Source organism: Polistes canadensis, unplaced genomic scaffold, assembly GCF_001313835.1.
Source record: "Polistes canadensis isolate GaletaPanama2010 unplaced genomic scaffold, ASM131383v1 scaffold_344, whole genome shotgun sequence".
NCBI classification, from domain to species: domain Eukaryota; kingdom Metazoa; phylum Arthropoda; class Insecta; order Hymenoptera; family Vespidae; genus Polistes; species Polistes canadensis.
In genome coordinates, this window is record NW_014569891.1 from 93,853 (window position 1) to 116,205 (window position 22,353).

The window sequence follows — 22,353 nt, forward strand, 5'->3', positions numbered from 1 at the left end:
ATTATTCAAGCTAAACAAAAATATTATTCCTAATTCAATTAGTTTTGTAGATGTTAAGTAGAGTTTTATTATTGAACAAAATATAATATATAAGAGACTCTGAACTTTAACGAATGAGGTAATATTAAATAACTATGTTTTAAATGTTTAATAATACGTATTTTAAAAAAAAAGTCATAATAAAATTTGAGTTGCTGAAGAAGTCTCGATGAAGGGACGAAACGTTCAATAATGTTCTAAATAACGTTCTAAATTTGCAACCCTGTCCAGCACATTTATTCAATATCCTAAGACACATTTATTAAGTATTTCTAATTTTATTTTCATATTTTTGTATAATCTTCTTCTTTAACTTCGATACGATCATCACCTTTATAAAGTATATTTTCTAATATAAACTCGAGAATGTACATTTTTCATTTTATTGCCACTTCGTTTAGAAAAAGAAAAAACAAATAAAAATAAAATATGGAGTGAAGGAGGGAATAAAGGAAAAAATGTTAGAGTAGTAAGATACGTTGATAAAATGAACGTGGTATCGATCGATCTTCTATCAAAATGATTGATCGTATACACGACAAAAATGTCTAAGTTCTCTATCTCATCGTAAAATACTTGTATCTCCTATCCTGTTCGTCCTTCAAACTTCGAATCGCTATTCGAAAAATATATTTCGCTTACTTGGGAGAACGTTGAAAAGTTAAAGAAAAGTTAGAATGGAAAAGACATGAAAAGGTTTTGCGGTAAGGAAGAAGAAATAGAACGTTAGCACTACCTCGCAGGAATCCTAAAGATTTCTTTGAATGTTCACGAGAAAGCTGTCTTCTTGAAGAAGAAAAATTAAACTAACGATAGAAAATCTTATGGCAGATCTTCAATTGTATTAATCTCTTTGAAAAAAACTTCAATCAATCAGAAACAGATGAACTTTTGTTTAAAAGTATTTTTTTTGTCAGGTTATCGCGAGTACTTGAAAAATTGTAACTAGAGTTATATGGGACACCCTGCATATATTAAAGTAAATAAATAGTACAAGTGATAACTTCAAGTAATAAAAAGTATCAGTGTATAATCAGGACTAGGAAAAATTAGTCCCCCAAACTTTAATAATAAATGTAAAAACGTATAATATTAGATTTGAAACGTGCCTTATCATGAATCTCTCTTGAAGCTCATAACTTGAACCACCCTCTTCAGCATGTTTTGCCAACGATCGATCGGATATTTCGTAATGTGTCGACTCGAAACGATTCAACACGCGAAAACCGAGCTAAGCTGAGATTTTCGTTTAAGTACTCCTTCTTCCCTCGTAGATTTAGAAATCCTTGGCTAGAAGATAGAACGATGAATCCTCAACGAAACTTCGTTTCGCTAAAAAGGATCCTTCCTTTTACGAACCGTTTCAAATAAATACTTTTTTTTCATGGCATTCAATATTGAATGCACAAATCAACAAAATTACGCGTATTACGATTACAATTTTATTCAATTTTATTAAACGCTAATGAATTATATTTTATATTAATAAACATTTATTACTCAAACCTAAATTATCACGATCCCTTAAGCTAACAAGCCACAATTTAACTGAAAATACGTGTTCGAATAAAGTTTTATTCTTATACTACTACACTATCTTTCCTCTTTCTCACTCTCTCCTTCGTAAATCCAGTTAGAGAACTCAGATGCATCAGGATCTTCTTCTCAAATTCTCCTAGAAGCCAACTTAAGTTTCACACGCGACTTTATGTTAGTTTAATACATAGAAACTTTGAGCTCGTCAGAAAGTTGTTGGGTTTTGTTCTTGCGAGACACGGGATATATACCAATACCTATACTTATACTCATCTACCAGTTAGTATATATATATATATATATATTGCCTGTATTATGCACATGTGCATGTGCATGTGCATGTACATTCTCAACGTTCACGTTTATTCTCGTTAACTGCTACCCCCCAGACTTGATGACTCGTTCGAAAATTTTCTTTCCTTTTCCATCCATTCTCGATAAAGTGAGAATAAGAAAAGGAAAAATAATAGAAGGAACGAAAAATGAAAGAAAGAGCAAGAAGTGCAATCTGCCTGCCACTCCCCCACCCATTCCACTCCCAGATGAGTTGCTCGAATTAATTAAACAGAATTAATTGGAGCCTCTTAAAGTTTCCTGAACGAGAAGTTTTCCTCCTCTTAAGAGATTCGATTCGATCCGTTAACAAACCAAGCATCGAATTGAGTCTTCGCGTTTTAAAGCGTCGTTCAAGAGTGGAACGCGTAGTTCTTCAAAAAACAAACGAAATGAAAAGAAAGAAAAATAAATCAAATAAAAGAAAAAAGAAAAAAAGAAAAAAAAAGAAGAAAAAAGGAATTAGAGGGAAAAGAATAAAATAAAATAAAATAAAATAAAAAAAAAGGTCAGTCGTTGTGTGCTTTGTACAAAAGCACGAAAGCTTTTCAAAAGGATTTTCAGGCTAGCTTTTAACATTCTTTCTATCTATTTCTCCCTTTTAACAATAATGCTAAACGAAATGTATTATTTTTCGTCAAATAAATTTCTTTTTTTTGTGCAATAATAATCGTGCACTTTTAAAAAATTTCACATTAACTTGAACAATAATATTAGAAGGATTAATATATTATCGGGACGATAATGTATGAACATTATTTCATAAAATAACATCATGATAGTAAACATTATCGACAAAATGAACAAACTAACAACAACGTGAACGATATTAAACAGAATCAACAACACGATTATTACCATCATTATCCATCAATTTGAAACTAATTATCATATCGTACATCGCAAAAATACATCAATAGACAATAAATACATACTAAAGAATAAAACTATATATGAGCCGTTTATTTTGAAAGTGGCCCAAGTCCATTTATACTTAAATTGAGATATTTAAGGTTTTGTGTTTCAATGCAATTAAAGATATACGTACAAGATACTAATGAGTCATACCGCTTAAGTGTATCTAAGGGTGTTAAATTTATAATTCCTATTAAAACAATGGCAATTATTAAGTGAATAATATGCGTTTTCTTACCAAGAATGGAGTTAGGCCACTTTTAAAATAAACGGCTCATATATTGAAAAACCAGAGATGAATAGACAATTCCATTTCTAAGAGAAGAAATCTAGCACAATTGGAATGTACATGACCCATAAGCTGAGTGAACGAGACTAAAGTGAAACGAGCACGGTTCACTTCGATCAACTTCAATGTTTGCATTTCACTGCAACGAGGAATAATAGAAGAGGAACACACACACAAAGTCTCCTTTCCTATAAGCTAGTTGTTTTTTTTCGTTAAAAGCTATACACGTATGTATGTGTGTGTGTGTGTGTGTGTATAATAGGTAAATGTATATTTTGAAAGGACACGAAAAGAGAACTCTGGTGGTCTTTTCTTTTAAAAAGAAAGAGAAAGAAAGACGATCACGTTCTTCTAACTACGAGGAAACGAGAGGGAAGATTAATGTCCTTCTAGTTCGTCGAAAAACTTAGAGGGATGGGATGGGGGAGGAAAGGGGGTGGAAAACGAGAGGCAAACGAGTAGGATAGTATACGTCGTGCCTATGCAAATGTGTTAGCGTAATTGCAATTTACATGTTTATAAAGCTCGTTTGCATGTGACTCGTACCTCTCCCCCTCTCCACACCCTCTCTCTCTCTCTATTCGTTCGCTTCTACTTCCTCCATCTTCGTTCTTTTTTCTTCTTCGTCTTTCCCAAGGAAAGTTCATAACACGAGCTCACGCTATGACGTCGACTCCATACTTTGTCATAATTAAATCTAAAAATAGTGGTAGTATGTGTAAAAGTAATACGAAAAATGCCGATAAATTGGATGGTCGAAAGAATAATTTGATGAGATTTTCATTGGCACGTACTACTACTACTACTACTACTACCAACGTTTTGTCTTATCATTTTTATTTTTACACAAAATAATAGGAGTTCTTTCTTGTAAATGTAACTTAAGATTCATTATTTTGGAAAAAGTTAAAAGCGAGTAAAAGGAGAGTTCGTTTGACATAACAAAATGAATTTGAAATTGAAAGCAATTATTGTAATTATAAGTCAATTAATTGTTTACCGCGTCGACGAATAAAATTATTAATACAAGTGTCGCAGGGGGAAAGTTGGCGAGGTAAAAAAAAAACAAAATTAATTGGTTAAAAAAAATGTTTTTACCTGTCCAACTTTTCCTGTGTGTGACACTCTTATTAATAATTATTGTAATTATAAATTTGTCGTCGAGGGATTTGTTTGATATAAAAAAAGAAAAAAAAAAGAATGGAATGTTCCTACTAAGCTATACGAACTCGATTGAATGTAACCATTTTGTTGTTGTTTGATTTTAGGTGGAGGATGCTGTTAACGAATTAGAAGGTATAGATCTAACGGATCCGGATTTGCACAAGGCAGCAACAAAAATTCAAGCGAGCTTCCGAGGCCACAAGGTTCGCCAAGAGGTGTCAGTGGCTCCTAACACCGAAGGCGAGGATAAGAAATAAGATGGCGGCCGGGTGCGTCGTCCATCTTGGGAAGAGGACCGAAAGTGATTTTTTCAAATTATATTCCCAGAGAGCAAAGAGGGAGGAGGAGGAGGCTGCTAGTTCCTCGAGAAAAACAAAAGAAAACAAAAAAGAAAAAAGGAGAGAGAAATAATAATAGATAAAGAAGAGAATGATGATGATGATGAGGAGGAGGAGGAGGAGAAAGAAACAGAAGGGGAGGAAGAAGGGGGACAAAAAATATCAAGTTACAAGATATCTTCCTTCGGACGAAACGAGGACGACAAATGACCGGATCATTACGCGAATGCCGAATTAGTTTTCATTTCCTAATTTCCTTTCTTCTATTTCCTCCATCCCCTTCTTTTCTTTACTTTTCTTTTCTTTTCTCTTCTTTTGTTAGTTATTCTTCGCTCGGTTCAAATCGCAAAAGTTCGAAAAATTCAATTTCTTTCCGTAACAAATTTTCTAACTTTACCAGAAAAAAAAAAAAGAGAAGAAAAGAAAAATTCGATTACTCATCGTCGTCGGGGAGATTACTCAAACGATCGAAAGAGAAATTTATTCGAGATAAGTGAAATGGAATAATCGATGACAACAGACAAAATTTCAAGCTCCTCTTTTTCATATTTATTACCGAAATGAGAAAAAAAAAAAATAAAAAATGACGCAAAATGAGAGAAAAGTAAAAGTAACCAAAAAAGTTTGTGCGAGCTTCAGACACGTCCATCATTTTTTCCTTCTCCCTTCTCTCTCTCTCTCTCTCTCTCTCTCTCTCTTTTAATTATTTAATGTATTATATCTGGATGAAAAGCATGAAATATATCATTCGAGAGGGTCGTTAAAACTTCGAATGTGATTTTCAACAAGATCGAATATCAAATCTCTTTCAAGTTTCGAACAAGAGATTTCTCTATCACTCTCTCTCTCTCTCTCTTTATTATATATACCTATATTTATAGTTTCAAATAAACGTAAATGTTTCTGTCTCTTTCCCTTTTATGATCCCCCTTCCCTCCACCGCTAAAGTCCCTTCAGTGGGCTTAAAGCAAAGCACCGGTATAATTATTGGTAACGATTCTATTTCGAGCAAGGTTTGCATATATACGCTTATATATATATATACGTACATACATGCATATGTATATAGTAAGCCTAAAGGGATATGTGCGTGCGCACTTAGAAATTTATCACTGCGATCTGTGTACGAGAGATTGTAACCCGGTAATTGATTTACGCTTTGACGTGTGCAATCGTAATGCTCATTAACTTCTACCCTTCTCCACCATTCCAAATTCCTCATTTTTTTTTAATAGAGAAACTAGATACGAGGGAAAAAGAGACAGAGATATTTCACACACAAAATTATTATTATTATAATTCAAATTTTTGGAAAAGAAAAACAAAAACAGGACGAAGGATAAAGAGAAAAATGATTGAAACGACATGTTTGAAGCTCACGATAATATATTATTATAATTATTATTTTTATTATTACTATTATTATTAATAATAATATTGTTAGTATGTAAGTGTACATGATAATATTAAAAAAAAAAAAAGACGAAAAAGTTTTAATAATAATAATAATTAAAAAAAGCACACAACACAATCGGTCCTCGCGTTATCCCCGAGCAAAACTCGAGCTTGAACGAAAAATTGGAAATAAATAAATAAAAAAAAACAAAATATTTAACTCCTTCGAGAATAAAAAAGTTTTCGGTCGGTCGGTCCACACACCGCATACGAATTAATTAAACGTAAAGCTCGCTGCTCTAAAGTAGCGAGTAGCAGTGTATAGCGAATTAGAGAGACGTTTGATAATCCATTTGAAAGTTATTAATATATACATAAATATATATATAACGCGTAACAAGCACCCTCATCTGACCACCTGCCCACCCAAACCACCTCCCCCTTTTTTCGATAAACTTATATACTCTCTTTATCGTATATATTATATACGTAAATTATTATTATTATTATTATTATTATTATTATTATTATTATTATTAAAGAGATAAAAACACAATTACAATAATAATAGTTATTAAGAATAACGATCAAACACTTTACCGAATTGAATAAAATATAAATCATTATAATAATAATAGTAACCTATGGGATGCGTACGTGTGAGACACATTTCAAAATTGATATTCCATTATTTTTTTGGTGTCAAAGATACAAAACAAACAATGTATTTTTCTTATGTATTTCTATGCTTTCATCAAGCAAAATTTGTTGCAACAAATACGAGAATGCATAATCATGCATTTGCATATAATAAAAAACTTTGCGTATATTATACGTTATAACGGATATAAACGTAAACGCTTATAAATCTTAGTTAGCCGGAATTATATTTAAATTATGATATCTTAAGGAAAAGAAAGAAAAAGAAAAAAAAAAAAGGAATCAACCACGAGATATTTACGTTGAACGAACGATCACAGATCAGATACTGCCAAGCAAACGACAAAAGTCAGTCAGTATCATAAAAAGTAATTTTCATTCTAGTCCTATCTTTTATTCCTATTACTTATAGATAACAGAACATGTAAATGATATCGAAAAAATGATGAATCAATGTTTTTAGCAGGCCTAAAAACGTTTAACGTTCATTGAAACGAAAAAAAAGAACGCAAGCAAGCTTCTTCGTTTATCCGCGCGTTGAAATTACTTTTCTTTTTTTAAATACTAATAATAATTAACACGCACATATATATACACACACACACGTAACCAGAAAAGACGAAGGAAAAACTAGAGGAACGATTCAGCACGTTAGATCATTCTCGATCTTTAAAAACAAAATCGAAGATTAAACTGCGAAATGCACCAAGACACGATTATTTTTTAACAATTGTATATTTAACAATACATATACATATATATATATATACATATTCGATAAAGACATATTATAGCGTGTCCGTGCTTCTAAGTGTACAGAGAATTTCTTCTCGACAAAAAAAATCTATATCTAATTCTCAGAAGGATCAAAATTCATGGAATAATTCACGTGAATTGTATATTTCTCTTTGGGATTGAAACTCTGTATGGAGAATTTATTGTAAAAACAAAATCTATCATATTTTTCTCTCTCTCTCTCTCTCTCTCTCCTTTTTCTATCCTTATGATATCTTGAGAAAATGTTTTAACGAAACGGGAAACGAACGAAACGTGCTGAATTCGAAATGTTTCAAAGTTAGAATTGAACTTACACACACGCATAAACTTTCTCGTTCTATTCTATTTCTTTTATTAAGCTTAGACCTTTTTTCGTTAATAAATAATTAATTAATTAAAGCGCGTAAAGATAGCTCAACCTTTTTTTTTCGAAATGATCGTTCAAACGATAGGTTTAATATATTTCAGTATTTTAATGAGCTTGTACATGTACGAAATCCCAAAAGTGCGATCATGCGAATAATATGTGAAATTCTTTTCAATATGATATAATAAATCCGACTCGTCTGTGTGAAGCTTGATAAAAAAAAAATTACATACCGAAAGTATAATAAAAATTGAAATGTTTTCACGGGAAGAACTTTAATGATCGTTTATCGAATTTCGAAAATTTGCGATATGAGAGATCGATGCGACGATCTAACGAATATTTTGTCCGAATAAAAATGAAGGAAAAAAAGAAAAAGATAAAGAGGAACATTGCGATTATATAAAATACGATTAAGTGTAATTTTTCGGCTAATTTAATCGTCCTCGTGTGTAGAGTGTGATACACGATATATCTCGAATTTTAAAATACAAAATTTTCGGCTTTCTTAAGAAGACGAAAAAAAAGGAAAATTAAGAAAGGCCAAAAAAAAAAAGATACATTCTACACACATTCCACGTTATTTATAAATTATTAACAAAACTATTTGCTTGTGTAAGAAGCTAAAAAAAAACAATGTTTGACGATCGTCGAAGATGTTTGTCACGTTAATTAATTATTCTAATTAAATATCGGTGAGAAAAATATGTAATTCATCGATGTGAAAAAAACACTTTGTGTGCTTCTCAACTACGCGATCGGTAAGAAGATTAACTTACAAATTTTCATAAATTATTAAGATATATTTCTCACATATATTATAATAATAATAACAAAAGAACGTTATATTATAACTTCGCTCTAATAATAAACGCTTCCAATAATTAGACGCATAAAATGACAATTTGAAAAATAACATTAGAGGAGTATTTTCTTCTATCGTTCGATTATGTACAGCTTATTGTTAGATAAGAGAAAAAAAAAAAAAAAGAACAAACATTTTCGCCGATGCGACGCGACATTATTATCACATTAAAACTAGATTAGCTACGCACAAAACAAACGCTGCATTATACATAATATATTACGAGGATGTAAGAAGAAAAAACAATTGTAATGTTTAAACGAGCAGTATCGTGTATGTAATCTGTTTGTGTATAAAAAAAAAAACCAAAAAATAAATATCCACATTAAATGTATTAAAATAATGGCACGTTGATCATCGTGTTTACGTATCGAAATTGAACTGCTTATATACGGAAACATTTGTTTTTGCTTCTTTTTTTCTTTTTTAAACATATTTCTCTTTTTATATTACCAAAAAATGCATAAATTATTATATAAAAGTATATAATAATATACATATATATATATATACGTTAGTTTACAAAACTACAGACAGACGGCGCTTCGAACACTTGTGAACTATCGATAATGCAGTTTTCATCGAAACGTGTTGATGTTTACATACGTAATATAAATGTGATGCATGTGAATTTAATAATATACATAAATTGATGTTTTATAAACCAAAGTAGGATAAAATGGGTAAAAGATATTATTGTGATTATTGCGAGAGATCATTCAAGGATGATCCCGAATCTAGAAAAAAACATCTATCTAGTTTTCAGCATGCCAAAAATCGAGCTGATCATTATAGCTTTTACAAAGGTATTTAAACATTATTATTGTAGACGCATTTAACTTTTTAATTAATAGTAGTATCGAGGAAAAATAATATCACAATAATCTATACAACTTTCCTTTCGTTACTCATGATCTGTATAATCTTTGTTCGCTATGAAAATGATTGTTTATAGATCCTGAAACAATATTGCAAGAAGAACAAGGAAAAATACCGTGCAAAAGATACATGAGCAGCGGTGACTGCGCTTTTGGACGCAGTTGCAAGTTTTCTCATTATGCACCACCATTGATATGGGAACTTCAGCGTATTGGTAATGATAATAATAAATACTATGTAATATTCTAAGACACGCAGAAATTATATCAATATATTTTATAACGTAAAGTTGCAGCTAAACAAATGGCAACGTGTCAGTTTATACCTGAAGGTGGATGGCCCGATCCAGATGACATAGTTAAAGAATTTTTTGTAGATATCACCAATCCGGAGACTACAAAAGAAATAACTTATCCCATTTGGGAGGTACCACCAGAATTACATAATTATCCAAACTTACCACCGTCGTTGTGGCCTCTCAAACCGGAAAGCATAACTGATTCCAATTTTGGACAGTGGCTATAGAAGTGTAAATAGTTGACATACTCTGCTTGAAATATGCTGTACATAAATAATAAGATATTGCTTTAAGTAAGATAAATTAAAACAAGTAAGGTAAAATAAAACTTCATTACTCGCGAATAAAAATCATTGCCATTATAATCCTTTTACATAAATGATTATTAAAAAATCAAAATAGAAGTAATTATAAATAACCTGCATATTTGTCTTCTAATTTGAAAAGGAATATTATGTGTGCAAGCACAATGAATTGAAAAAATAATAACTTTATGAAAATATATATAAATATAAAAAATAAAAAAAATAATGCAATGATGCGCCATCTTGCGTTAAGGGGTAAAAGAAGATCGAAAGGAACATCAGGATTGGTCGATAAGTTTGGTGGCTTAGCGTCATCCCCTCCACCAATAGCCGAGCGAGATCGGGCCGCCGCATAAGAACTAAGCGTCGTGGACAGTTGCGAAGTGTCCGTTGGCACGGGTGCATTTGGCGGTTTGTTAATATTATTTAGTTTATCGGTTGATGCATCCTTGCACTTTCATTCAAAACATTTTATTTCATTATCTATTATTTTTCTCAAGTAAACCGGCATCGCGTAAAATAAATATTATGTGGTCGAAAAGTTCGACGATATATTCAAAGAAGCGCCGATCGTCGTCCATCGTCCTCCTTCGTTTCTGTGTTTGAAGGAAGAACGCATGCGGTGGTGCTCCGGTGCATCCTGACGCTACCGGTGCATTTTGCCGATTTCCTAAGCGTTTGGATTTTTTATATCAATTCTTTCCTGTATCTTTTGCTGCGTCCCCCCCATTAATCAGATAATCTACAACCCCCTTCTTTCGTCATCCTCGGTAAGTTTCCTCTCTCTCTCTCTCTCTCTCTCTCTCTCTCTCTCTCTCTCTCTCTCTCTTTCATATTCTTTTTTGAATTTCAAAAATACTATCTAAATCAAACGTGGGTATTTTGTTTTATTGTCCAATAAATCATTTGTTTGATTATGACATAGATAATGAAACAATGATTCTACAGAACAAAACAAAACAATAAACTAGTAAACAAACAATCGAAAAATATATTTAACGAATCTTACATTAGATTATTTGTGAGATTTTGATCATTCAATTGTTTCTTAACAAAAACGTTTTCATTTTAGTTTATATTTTGTTTTTAAATTTGTTCACGTTGCGCGAAAGAATGGAGGGAAAACGTTATCTGCCATAATCGACAACAACGTTTTTTATGACATCACGCTTTGTTACCTACAATTATCTAATAGAATTTGATTAACATTTAAGTTTATTATAAATTGTTTAGTTAAACATATGCCATGTACCACGTTACAATAAAAAGAATCTCATGATATCTAATTAACATTTTGTTTGATAATAATCGTTACATAATTTAAATATAATGTATCAATAATACAAGAAAAACAGAAGAAAAAGAAAGAGAGATTGAGATTGAGATTAAGATTAAAATTAAGATTGAAAATCATTCGGTATGTTCGTCTTTTATGACGCATTAATCGTTGGTATACAAGATGGCGGAGTAGTAAGTAAGAAAAATGCATTTTGCGAGATGATATTAATGAAAAACAATCACGTTTCTTAAACATCGATCTTGTAACATTCGTGAAAATAATTCTAAATTTGTATGATAAATTCTATCATACAACTCGATCGATAAAATCTTCATCTTGCAATTTTATTTTCTATGCAAATTATTTCAACGCAGAATATATTTTATCGTTACGTTCCAAACAAAAAAAGAAATAAAAAAGTAGACGCGTGTATACAAATATAAATATCTCATTAATAATCAAAACGATTAATACCGTAAATAATATAAAAAATATTATTCAAGGCTGTATTATTATACGGGCGTGCATAAAACTTGTGCGATGGTACAAAGTTGCACCTACAAAGAACAACAAATTAAACAAAGCAAATCAATTGACTTGTTTATTATTGATCATATATAAATTAATTAGTTATAACAGTAAATTATTTTTTCATTATATTTCCGTATTATATTATTTTGAATTTGGTATTAAAACATCATAGGAAAAATATTCAATATTTTGTCTTGACGTTTGATAGAATGACTAAACCGTTGAGGAAACAAACGATAAAACGTTATCAATATATTGATTGAAAATTGCTTTGCTTTCTATCTCTGTCCCCCCTTTTAAAAAAGAAAAAAACTATCTTCGTTAGGTTTGAAACGAGTTATCGGTTATGTTTTTTTTTTTCGTAGGAATATACATATATACGCTTATATGCGTCCTTGCGCGATTCGTTCCGCGTGCTAACGCCATGCACAAGATCAAACGATTCCTTTTTGTCGAGTTTTACTAGGCGCCGATTTGAATACAATACCATACTCGAATCTATTGCGTTCTCTCTTGCGGAACATGTTACGATCTAGGAAAATCAAACCATACAAACGTATATATAAATATATATTTTATATCCAATGTGTAAAAAGTGTAATATAAAAATGATGATCATTGTATTACCTCTTTGTCTCTTAACGAGAAAAACATCATTTGACATAGTAATGATTTTCTATAGTACACGCGTTAGGTAATGTATTAAACAATAAGTACGATAAAATATTTATTTGAAGTATATTTTGTTGATAATGAATAATAATAATGAAAATTGTAGTTTATAGAATACATGATATGTGTATTTGAGAGATCAGTAGAGGTAATAATTCGTATTTATCATAATCACGATCGGTTCGATCTAACTTAGGGTCAAAAATAAACGATAGAACAATTTCGTATCTTCGTGACTCGTTCTTCTTGTATAACAGGGAGAGGGTTGGAAACGATAATCGTATCGTCTAAAGAAGATTCATAGTGAAGTATGTAGTAATAGTAATAGTGGTAGAAGAAGAAGATGAAGAAGATGATGAAGAAGAAGATGAAGAAGAAGAAGAAGAGGAGCAGCAACTGCAACGACAGCAACAAGAAAAGGATAGAATAAGGTGGTTGTATATTGCATCGAGAGAAAGAGAGGCAACGACCTGCCAGGGAAAAGTAACATGCAGTCCGGTCACGATTCTTTCAGAAGGTCGTGACCTTGACGATATAGGCTACAATGCTACCTTTACCAGTTACTGCATCGACCATATTTCGAATTAGTTTTCGATATCGAATTTATGATTACTTTCCTTCAATCCGATGTAGATTTTATTTTATCCGTGAAATACTCGCGGATTTTTCATTCGATGTGAAAATTCAATTGAAATAATAATTGAATAAAGATATTTAGATATCCTTTTTAATTAATATTCAGAAGCCAAAGTTTTTTTATTGTTTCGTTATTAAAACGAAACTAGTTATAAATAGATTGGAACGAAGTAATGAATTTTTGTTGAAAAACCATCTTTTGGATTATTCGATTTTATCGTATATTTTGTAAATAATAATTAATAATTGATATAACGATATATATTACATTGTTTGTATAATATTATGTGTAGATATATAAAAGACTCAATGGATAAATAATAATATTTAGTTAGGATGACTCATCGGATTTAGAAAAGATTGATTAGATTTGATTTTTTTAGATTAGATGGGAAGATTTTCGAACAGCTGTGATCCGAAGTACAATAATGCAACAACACACGCGTGCACGATATCCTGAATGAAGGCGATTTCACTCTCGACCTTTTGTCCTCTCTTTTGCCTCTTCCTACGATCGATTGTCGTGTCGACTTATGACACACACACACACACACACCATCGTTTCTCGAATTTAATACCATCAAGCTTAGAGCTGTTGTACGATTATTGTTGGGAACTAAAAATTTCAGTCATTTATAACTGGCAATCGATTTATCAACAAAATAAACCCCCGAGAATCAAATTTATATTTTTAGTTCATTTAATATATTTTGTATTTTATATAATGCAGATCGATTTGTGTAAACAAATCAAGGAGACTCGTCGAAAGATTCTCAAAAATAGACGGAGAAGAATAAGAGAAAATAAGCTGCTTAAAATCGTGTCGTCTAGCAATTTAACATGATTTACTTCGATTGCCTTTATGCGAGCCTCATTACATCATACAATTTCACTAACCTTTTTATATCATCTCCAATGGAATATTTTCTGTCATTTTTGCTCGAACCAAAGACGATCGTGCGCAATATTATTTTTGTACAAATATCACGCTTCTTTTGTTTCATGAATTTTATATTGTTTATGCGCGTGCATCATCAATTTAAAAGAAAAATATTTCAAATTCGATCGCAAATTCGATCGATAGATAATAATAAAATATCGATATATATCGATTGACATAGTTTATCTAATATTTTCTAGGGATAATCATAGAACATATAGAAAAGAGTTAGTATAATAGAAGTTCAATTAAAATCAATGACCGTCAATGATTACGAAGTGTTTACTCCTCGTCGTGTTTGAAATCGACGATCATCGTCCCTACAAATCCGTATCGTATTTTATATCGAGCAATTTTTATTTTGACTAATGTGACAGACGTCAGAGTTATATTATCAAGAAGAAAAATATAGTCGTCTCTTCTCGTTGTCTTTGTCAATCGTTCAATGACGCTTACTATTAATCGCACATTACAATTCTTTTATGTTCTTTTATTTCTCTGTCTCAACTCGAACTAAAATCATATTCATTTTATCATTTTTATGTTACACCACGTGGCTTCGTATTTTTTATATAATCTCGTTTGGATTTTTAAGAATACAATATATTTATTTAATTATTCATAGATATTCCTATAGATAACCAAACGAAATAGAAATAAAATTATGCACATAGAAAAAGTATTATTCGTAAATGTGAACATGAATTATTAGATTTGTTGTACGTTTAAATATTTGTTATCGTTAAAACATAGAAGGAAGGAAGTTTAAAATGAAATATTTGAAAAGTTGAATATCGCCTATTAGCGAATACTCGTTTAAAAATTAGGTAGATAAGATAAAGTCTTAGAAATGTCTGTAGTTTGAGTCTCGATGACGAATCCATCGTTTAAAAAGTGTCAACTCTCTTCGAACTTTCGTGGTTTTCTTTCGTAACACGACATTTCTGCGGTAAAATCTGTCAATAACCGTTACGTTGGCTGCGGTTTCAGGTGTTTAATCGAACAGGTTTAAACCCGATATGTCTTTCCTCGCCATTAGCAGCCGAGGCCGCCTCCGATGGATAAAACATCGTTCCATCATTGTCCCTTGTTCGAAATACCGATCGAACAAAGACAAATTCCTATCCCCTATTATTTTTTATTATTCTATCGTATGTACGAGCTGAGATTTGTTCAAAAAGTATCGCCAATTTTCTATTCCCCCAGGTTACATATATTCGATTTTCAATTTTTTTTTCTGACCTTATGTTGATACTCATGTTCCCTCACATATGCTGACAAAAAGATCACTAAAAATGATTTTTTCAAGTACTTCGATGATTGGGGGAAAAAACGTTAGCACAAGTGTATAATAATCTGATGGGGATTACTTTGAACAAGACAAAATAGATATTCATGAATAAATCAATAATTTTCGAAAAAAAAAAAAAGGAAAAAAAAGCACAAAATTCGCGATACTTTTTTGAACAGACCTCGTATTCGAGTTAAGTATTATTTAAAAAATAAACGAAATGGACAAGATTTGAAGTGGTACGTTATGAGAGAGAAAGCCGAGAGTTAGTTGAACATTGAGAGCAAGCAAGCAAACGTTCGTTGCCAATTTATTACGCGGCCTGGACCCGTGTTTATGGTGGTATTAATCAAAAGCACGAGTTACGGCCACGATAAACAATGGCCCATTAGATTTTCGAGTTGAACCTTTCTACGGTGTATTAAAATTCCTCGAGATCTATCTATCTCATCAGGTGCACAACTGGTTTACAATGTTTCTCCGTTAAAACTAAAAATCGCCTAATTCGCATTATTTGTTCACTTAATCTTTTCAATCCTCGATTATATAATTAATCAAAATTAATTAACAATAGTTATCAAAACTTGTGTTCTATCTTTAGAATGAAAAAATTGTACGATTTCGATTATTTTAATTATATAATACGATCATGAGATATTACGCAAATAGTATCACAATCCGCAACAATAATATATTTTTTTTAATTATGAAACTACAATCCTTTGAGTCAATCAACCCCCGGAGTGACGTGAAATTAAAAAAAGAAAAACAATAATGATAATAAAGGAAAATTATGTTCAGTTGCGTAGGTAAGGATTAGATGTTAGAGCAAGTGCATGAAACATATAATGCACTGTGGATATGTGTTGGGATGGCGGCACGTATATACAGAAAACACGCTCTAGAATTGTGTTCACGGCCGTTTCCTTCCTTTTTCCCCTGTTTTTTTTTGTTTAATTTCCCGCACCATAACCAACCAGCACCACCAGATCGACGATCACTCTCGCCGTTTGGAATGAGATCCAGTTTCGCTCTTCGTTAGTTCACGTTCGTGGCATCGGCAGCCATTTATGGAACGTTCGAACGTTTACTTCTCTCTCGCTTTGATACAAGTGTATTATGATAGAATTATGCATCGAAATTTAGCCATTATTTATCGACACATTATGTGCAAAGGTTCAGGCTATATTTTCTAGATATTAGTTAGACAGTTATTCATAGAGATTTGTATCTTTCGTTCATTATCGTATCGGAAGATACACAGGTTAGAACGAAATGTTCTTTATCTGTATGGTGGGTTGTTTTGAGGAGGAGGAGGGGTGGCGTATGGCTGTGTATCTCTTATTTCCGACTTCGTCTGAAGGCTCTTTGCATTCATAGTAATGCCGAGGAATTACTAGCAATGACGGATTTTCGGCTTTGACGGTAACATATACAGTGTGTATTCTATTATATCTATATATACTCCGAGAGCACTTGGAAGCAAGTGCTTTCGGATATAAGCGCCGTCGTAATCAAACCGAAACGAGATTTTTCTTATTTCGCATCGTGTTACGTGAACGACGTGTGCTCGGTCGGTCACTCGTAAGTCATCTTGCAGATAATGATGCAGAACGATATGGCGTAACGGTAACACGCATCGATTCCATAGTTTAGAAACGCTAATGTTTTATGTCTTTTAACAAATTACATTACGAAATTTCATACATTTTATCTCTGATCGAAATACATCTAAATATTATCTTATCAAAATATATTTTATATTTCATTATCTCTACAACATTTACGTATGTATTACATATACTTAGACACACACACGTGTGCATTGATTATTATTAGACAATTTGAAGATTTTCTCATTATGATTTTTTTTAATCATGCACGTACAAGTACACGTTACGAAAACATGTGTTTATCCTTTGGACAATTTTTTTTTTATCTAATTTTATTGTCTTTTCTGTTGTTTTTTTTTTTTTTTTAATGTGAATGTATATGCATGCATAGAAGGAAATCTTTAGAAAATAACGAGCTTCTCGTATTATATATACGAGATAAAGCGTGACTACAAAGACCTCGTGTTTCTCTGCTGGCTAGATCGTAAAGTTTCTCTTCTGGTAGCGTAAAACTACGAAGAAATATGGCGATAACGTTCATATATAAATGTGTATGTAATATATATATAGTATAGACAAGATAGTTTTCGTATAGAAAGAGAGTATATGGAACATAGAATATATATATATATATAAATCTTAACCGAACAGAGAATATGCTAAGTTACATGTATACTCTCTTTTCTGCATAATACTGATAACAGTATTTATAATATTTCCTTCAATTCGTAGTAGAAAGGGGGAGATGACAGTACGAGGAAGATTAGCAAGAAAGTCGAACAGCTTCCGAGATTAATCGTATATATCGTTTTGTGTGTCATCGATTATCGATAATCGTTCTTGAAAAAAAAAAACAGAAAGTAACAAATAAAATTAAATGAAATGACGTTTTTCAATATCAATTGGAATATAATGCACTACTTATAGCTAATCATTTTATTCGAATTTGATTATCTTATAATTAAACGGGGTAAGAGATTAAACGAACGTATTTCTTGTAACAAGTATAATTCGAAAGTAAAATAATACCGATTATTCGTTGAACAGGATAATGATAAAAAGAAGATTATTATGATCTCGTGTAATCTTCTTCGTGATACTCTGTAAGAAAGAGAGAAGTATAAGTTTCAATTTCTATTTATTATATTATATTGACGTAATAGAAATTCTAACGAAGTATATCATTGTCTTTATTTATCTGACTTCAGTGTAAATGATAAGAAAATAAATAAAAAAAGAAAGAGAGAGGTATGAAAAGATTGAGTTCTTCTCAATTTTATTTTTTTTAATTATTTTCTTCGTGAATTGAACTTTGATTAACTTCTGTTCTTTTAATGTCATACGATAGTTTTATTTATTCATATTTATGTGTAACTGTGTGAATATAAAAAGACACTAATTTCGATATATTAAAAATTATTATCATTTATATAATTATTATAATTATGTATCAATTTTATAGGACTCATAATTAATTTACATTATAATTTATCTTATTTCATAGTCTAACTAATACATATTCCTAAGCAATAAAAACTTGAGACATACTTTTAAATATCAATTTATCCTTGAAACAATCGTATTTACAGAATAATGGAAAGTCATTATAAAAAACAGAAACGGACTGGTCTAAAAAAAAAAAGAATAAAAAGAGAAAGATATTATCTATTGGGTTGTTTCTCGAAACAGGTCTTGGAATTCTAATTACGTGGTTTAGAATAACTATGCAGTGAATAATTCAGAGAAGAAACTCTTCCTCCTATTCAGTTCATTAAATGTTTTCATCGATTTCGAGAGATACACATTTTGTAACTTTTATTTCTCCATTTATTGCCATTATTCTTGTTTTTTTTTTTTATTACTACTACTATTATTATTATTATTATTTCCTCTTTTCTACTAGAGAACAAAGTAGAACAAACTTTTTTATTTCATAGCGTATCAAAGATAAATAAGGATAAACAAAAAATCATATTTAAGGAATAATGAGAGATAGAAAAATAAACGAAATATACAGGAACAAGAATAAAAACAAAAATATTAAAATAAAAAAGAAGATAAAGAGGTGGGAGGAGGAGTCACAGGAGGAGGAGGAGGAGAAAAATATCGAAATACGATTCGTTGGTTTCTTATCTTTCACATCAGATCGCAATGTCAATTTACAGAATAACGTTTAGCAAACATACACGATGAAAAGCACGGTGGGGTGTAGTATGGTCGACCATTTTTTTCTTCTCCTTTTTTTTTTATTTACAGTGATTTGATTTATGGTTTTAGGAAGAAGCACTTTAAAACGTATGTGTACATGTATATACACAACTGTGTGTGATTTACGTAAATTTGTATAAATGCATGCAACACATAGACATACACATAGTCGTGCACACGTGATTTGCACGTGTGTTAGGTTACTTTGGAGGCCGGTCGTATGATTATATCTTCTCGTTCAATATATCTAATACTCTGTTAGAATTGAATAATTCATGGAACGGTATAGGAACGACGACGAGTGTCGTTTCCAAGTGAAAATCTTTACGCGTGCGTATGACTCATTGTCAGCAGCAGCCAGGTTGGTAGTCATAGTCCGAATTTCTAACATGGATCTAAATGAATTCCATTCTCCAAGGAAATAAAAAACGTATAAAAAGAAAGTTTCCAACCGATGACACACACACACTACGTGAATAATGTTCTTATCTTTCCTCGACCCTTTTCTCGATCTACACTGATAGATTTTTTTTCTTTTTTTCTAACCAGACGAAATGACATCTTTGTTTACGTATTTAATTGCATCTATTTACATTGTGTATATTTATCGTAATTAATACTTTTTTTTCTATCCTTATCCTTCCTTGTAATTAAATATTCTAGTATTGCAATTTATTGTAATTGGGTTGGGTGTGATTTCAGGTAATTTAGATTATATTTTATGATCTCATAGTTATCATTCGTTGATCGAAAAATTTCAAATGAAATAAGATTTGAATGAGATGAAAAATGATGAACAAATTGTTGTTAACGAACGTGAAGTCTTTATTCTGTTAAAACAAGTCCTTTATTTTTTCTCGTTTTTATTAAGTTTTTAGTTTATACAGATTGTTGCAAAGACGCTGGAGAAAAGAATTTGTTTCTCGGGTTAAACGTTATCGTTAAATATTTTAAAACGATACGATTCCCTATCTCTTTTTCTCTTTCGTAGATCCTTCAACAGAATATACAACTGTTGATAAAGCTGCGCAAATATATGCATGCCAACGATCTTGCCTTGTACGACCTCGTTTGTGTTCTGATAATTTCGATTGTTCAAAATATGTCTCCTTTTTTCTTTTTTTTTTTTTTTTTTTTTTTTTCGAAGGACAGATTATAAGAACACTTTTCAATTAAAAAATATTTGCATTAGCGATACATGGTATGTTTGAAATTTGTCAAAGTTATTAAAATTATCATGTTAAAAATAATGTTAACGTTGTTATGGATGAAATTTCACATTGGAGTAAAATTTATTTTTTTTTTACATTAGAGAAACTTATAAGGAAAGAAAAATTTCAATTAAAAGTTAATATTATCATTTAATTTGAAGTGCATATTAGAAAATAATATTTATTGCTTTTATAATTAGATTAAATAAAATGATTAATTTGTTTTTTTTCCTCTTTTTTTTTCTTTTTAGAAACTTATACGAACGAGAATTTCAATTAAAAGCTTTCACTTATTTATTTAACATTGGACGAGACTCTTATGCGAATATAATTTTCACGATGATTGCAAATAAAATTGTGGTATTCATTAAATTTTATTTTCATTTCCTAACTTTTTTTACGTGAAAATTTCATTCGTGATAATTCCCGAAGATAAATTCTTAACCATAATCGACGTAGAGAAAACGAATCTCTCACATAAGACAGTTCGCATGAATTACATAACAAATAAATTCTTTCTGACTTTATTTGGACAGGTTTCTTTTTTCTATTATTATTATTATTATTATTATTATTATTATTATTATTATTATTATTATTATTATTAAAACGACGGCTCCCACATTGCGATAATAATAGCAATATGCTGTTAGAATAGTGCACGTGTTTCTTTCGTATGTGGGATAACCGATAGAAAATTTATTACTTATGGTTATGACAATTCTACAAGATTTATAAATACTACTAGATTATAAAATACACAAATTAAATAAATATATAACACGTTAAAAACAAAATAATATAATAATGAAATAATTTAAATGATAATATAATAATGAAATAATATAAAATGAATACACAATCCGATAATAATTGAAATATTCCAATGATCGAAAGAATGGTTGCGGTTTAACAATAACTGCCACAGTTATGCGAAATCGTGTGTCGTATGCACATCGAATTACTTTTCCCGTGTTTTGCACGTAACCATCATCATCATCGCTACTAACATTTACGTTCCTATCACGAACGTCTAGTTTGTACGGTGCCTATCACGGAAGTGCTTGATAATACTTTAATAAGCCGATCCATATGCGAAAATTCCAAGAGTTATCGGTATCTCGATCCGTGTGAAAAATCATTCGATAAAATCCACGCTGATATTATTATTCGAACACAACAACCATTTCGAATAGTCTTTATTTGTGGTAGTAGAAATAAATTAAAAAAAAACAAGAAATCATTTGCATACTAAACGTAACATCGTTTCCAAGATGTTCATTCGTTCATAAATTTCCATTTATTTGATTGTTATATACACGAATCATGATCACGTCACGAGTGCTTTGCACTTTTTTTTTGTCATTTTTTTTAAATAATTTCTCTACACGTATATTTAATATTTTAAGTCCTTTCGTATAATAAAATTATAAATTAAAGTATAAATATTATTAAAATTCTTAGGGTCTTATCGTCTAATAAATAAATAAAAGCATTCTTAACTTTTAATTTAACTTCAAATTCAATTAAAAAAACTATTGATTTTGCTACCTTTGTACAGTCAATATACTGCAGCTTTTTAAATTTTATTCAATGGGCAAAATAAAGTTATTTTTTTGTTACGTTTTAAACATCAAATATGGCTTAATATTGATATTTATTTTGTTGTTTTCAATTGTAATATATAATATTTTCGACACATTACAAAGACCAATAAGACAATTCGTTCTCGTTTAGTGGGTCAACGCTCTTTTATTATTAGCAGCAATTAACGCCATTACAAAGTTTTTTTTCTAACTGATGACGAAGACG

At 30.7% G+C, this 22,353-nt stretch overlaps 3 protein-coding genes across 4 annotated transcripts in view; all 3 read left to right on the forward strand.

Moving 5' to 3' along the window:
* Positions 1–5,191, forward strand: part of LOC106791805 (UPF0329 protein ECU05_1680/ECU11_0050) — a 42,253-nt gene extending 37,062 nt beyond the window's left edge. For both annotated transcript variants that reach the window (XM_014757739.1, XM_014757740.1), the window contains exon 4: positions 4,381–5,191. In XM_014757739.1, coding sequence (XP_014613225.1) covers positions 4,381–4,533 — 153 coding nt within the window. In that variant the 3' untranslated portion in view covers positions 4,534–5,191. The remainder of the gene's footprint in view (positions 1–4,380) is intronic.
* Positions 5,192–6,057: 866 nt separating this feature from the next.
* Positions 6,058–10,199, forward strand: LOC106791810 (zinc finger matrin-type protein 5). Its single transcript, XM_014757747.1, has 3 exons — positions 6,058–9,484; positions 9,634–9,771; positions 9,847–10,199. Exons 1-3 carry the CDS (start codon positions 9,358–9,360, stop codon positions 10,080–10,082), a joined length of 501 nt encoding a protein of 166 aa, XP_014613233.1. The 5' UTR covers positions 6,058–9,357; the 3' UTR covers positions 10,083–10,199.
* A 105-nt stretch (positions 10,200–10,304) lies between these two features.
* Positions 10,305–22,353, forward strand: part of LOC106791809 (homeobox protein 2-like) — a 36,527-nt gene continuing 24,478 nt past the window's right edge. The window contains exon 1 of the mRNA XM_014757746.1: positions 10,305–10,930. The gene's annotated coding sequence lies outside the window, so the exon portion shown is untranslated. The remainder of the gene's footprint in view (positions 10,931–22,353) is intronic.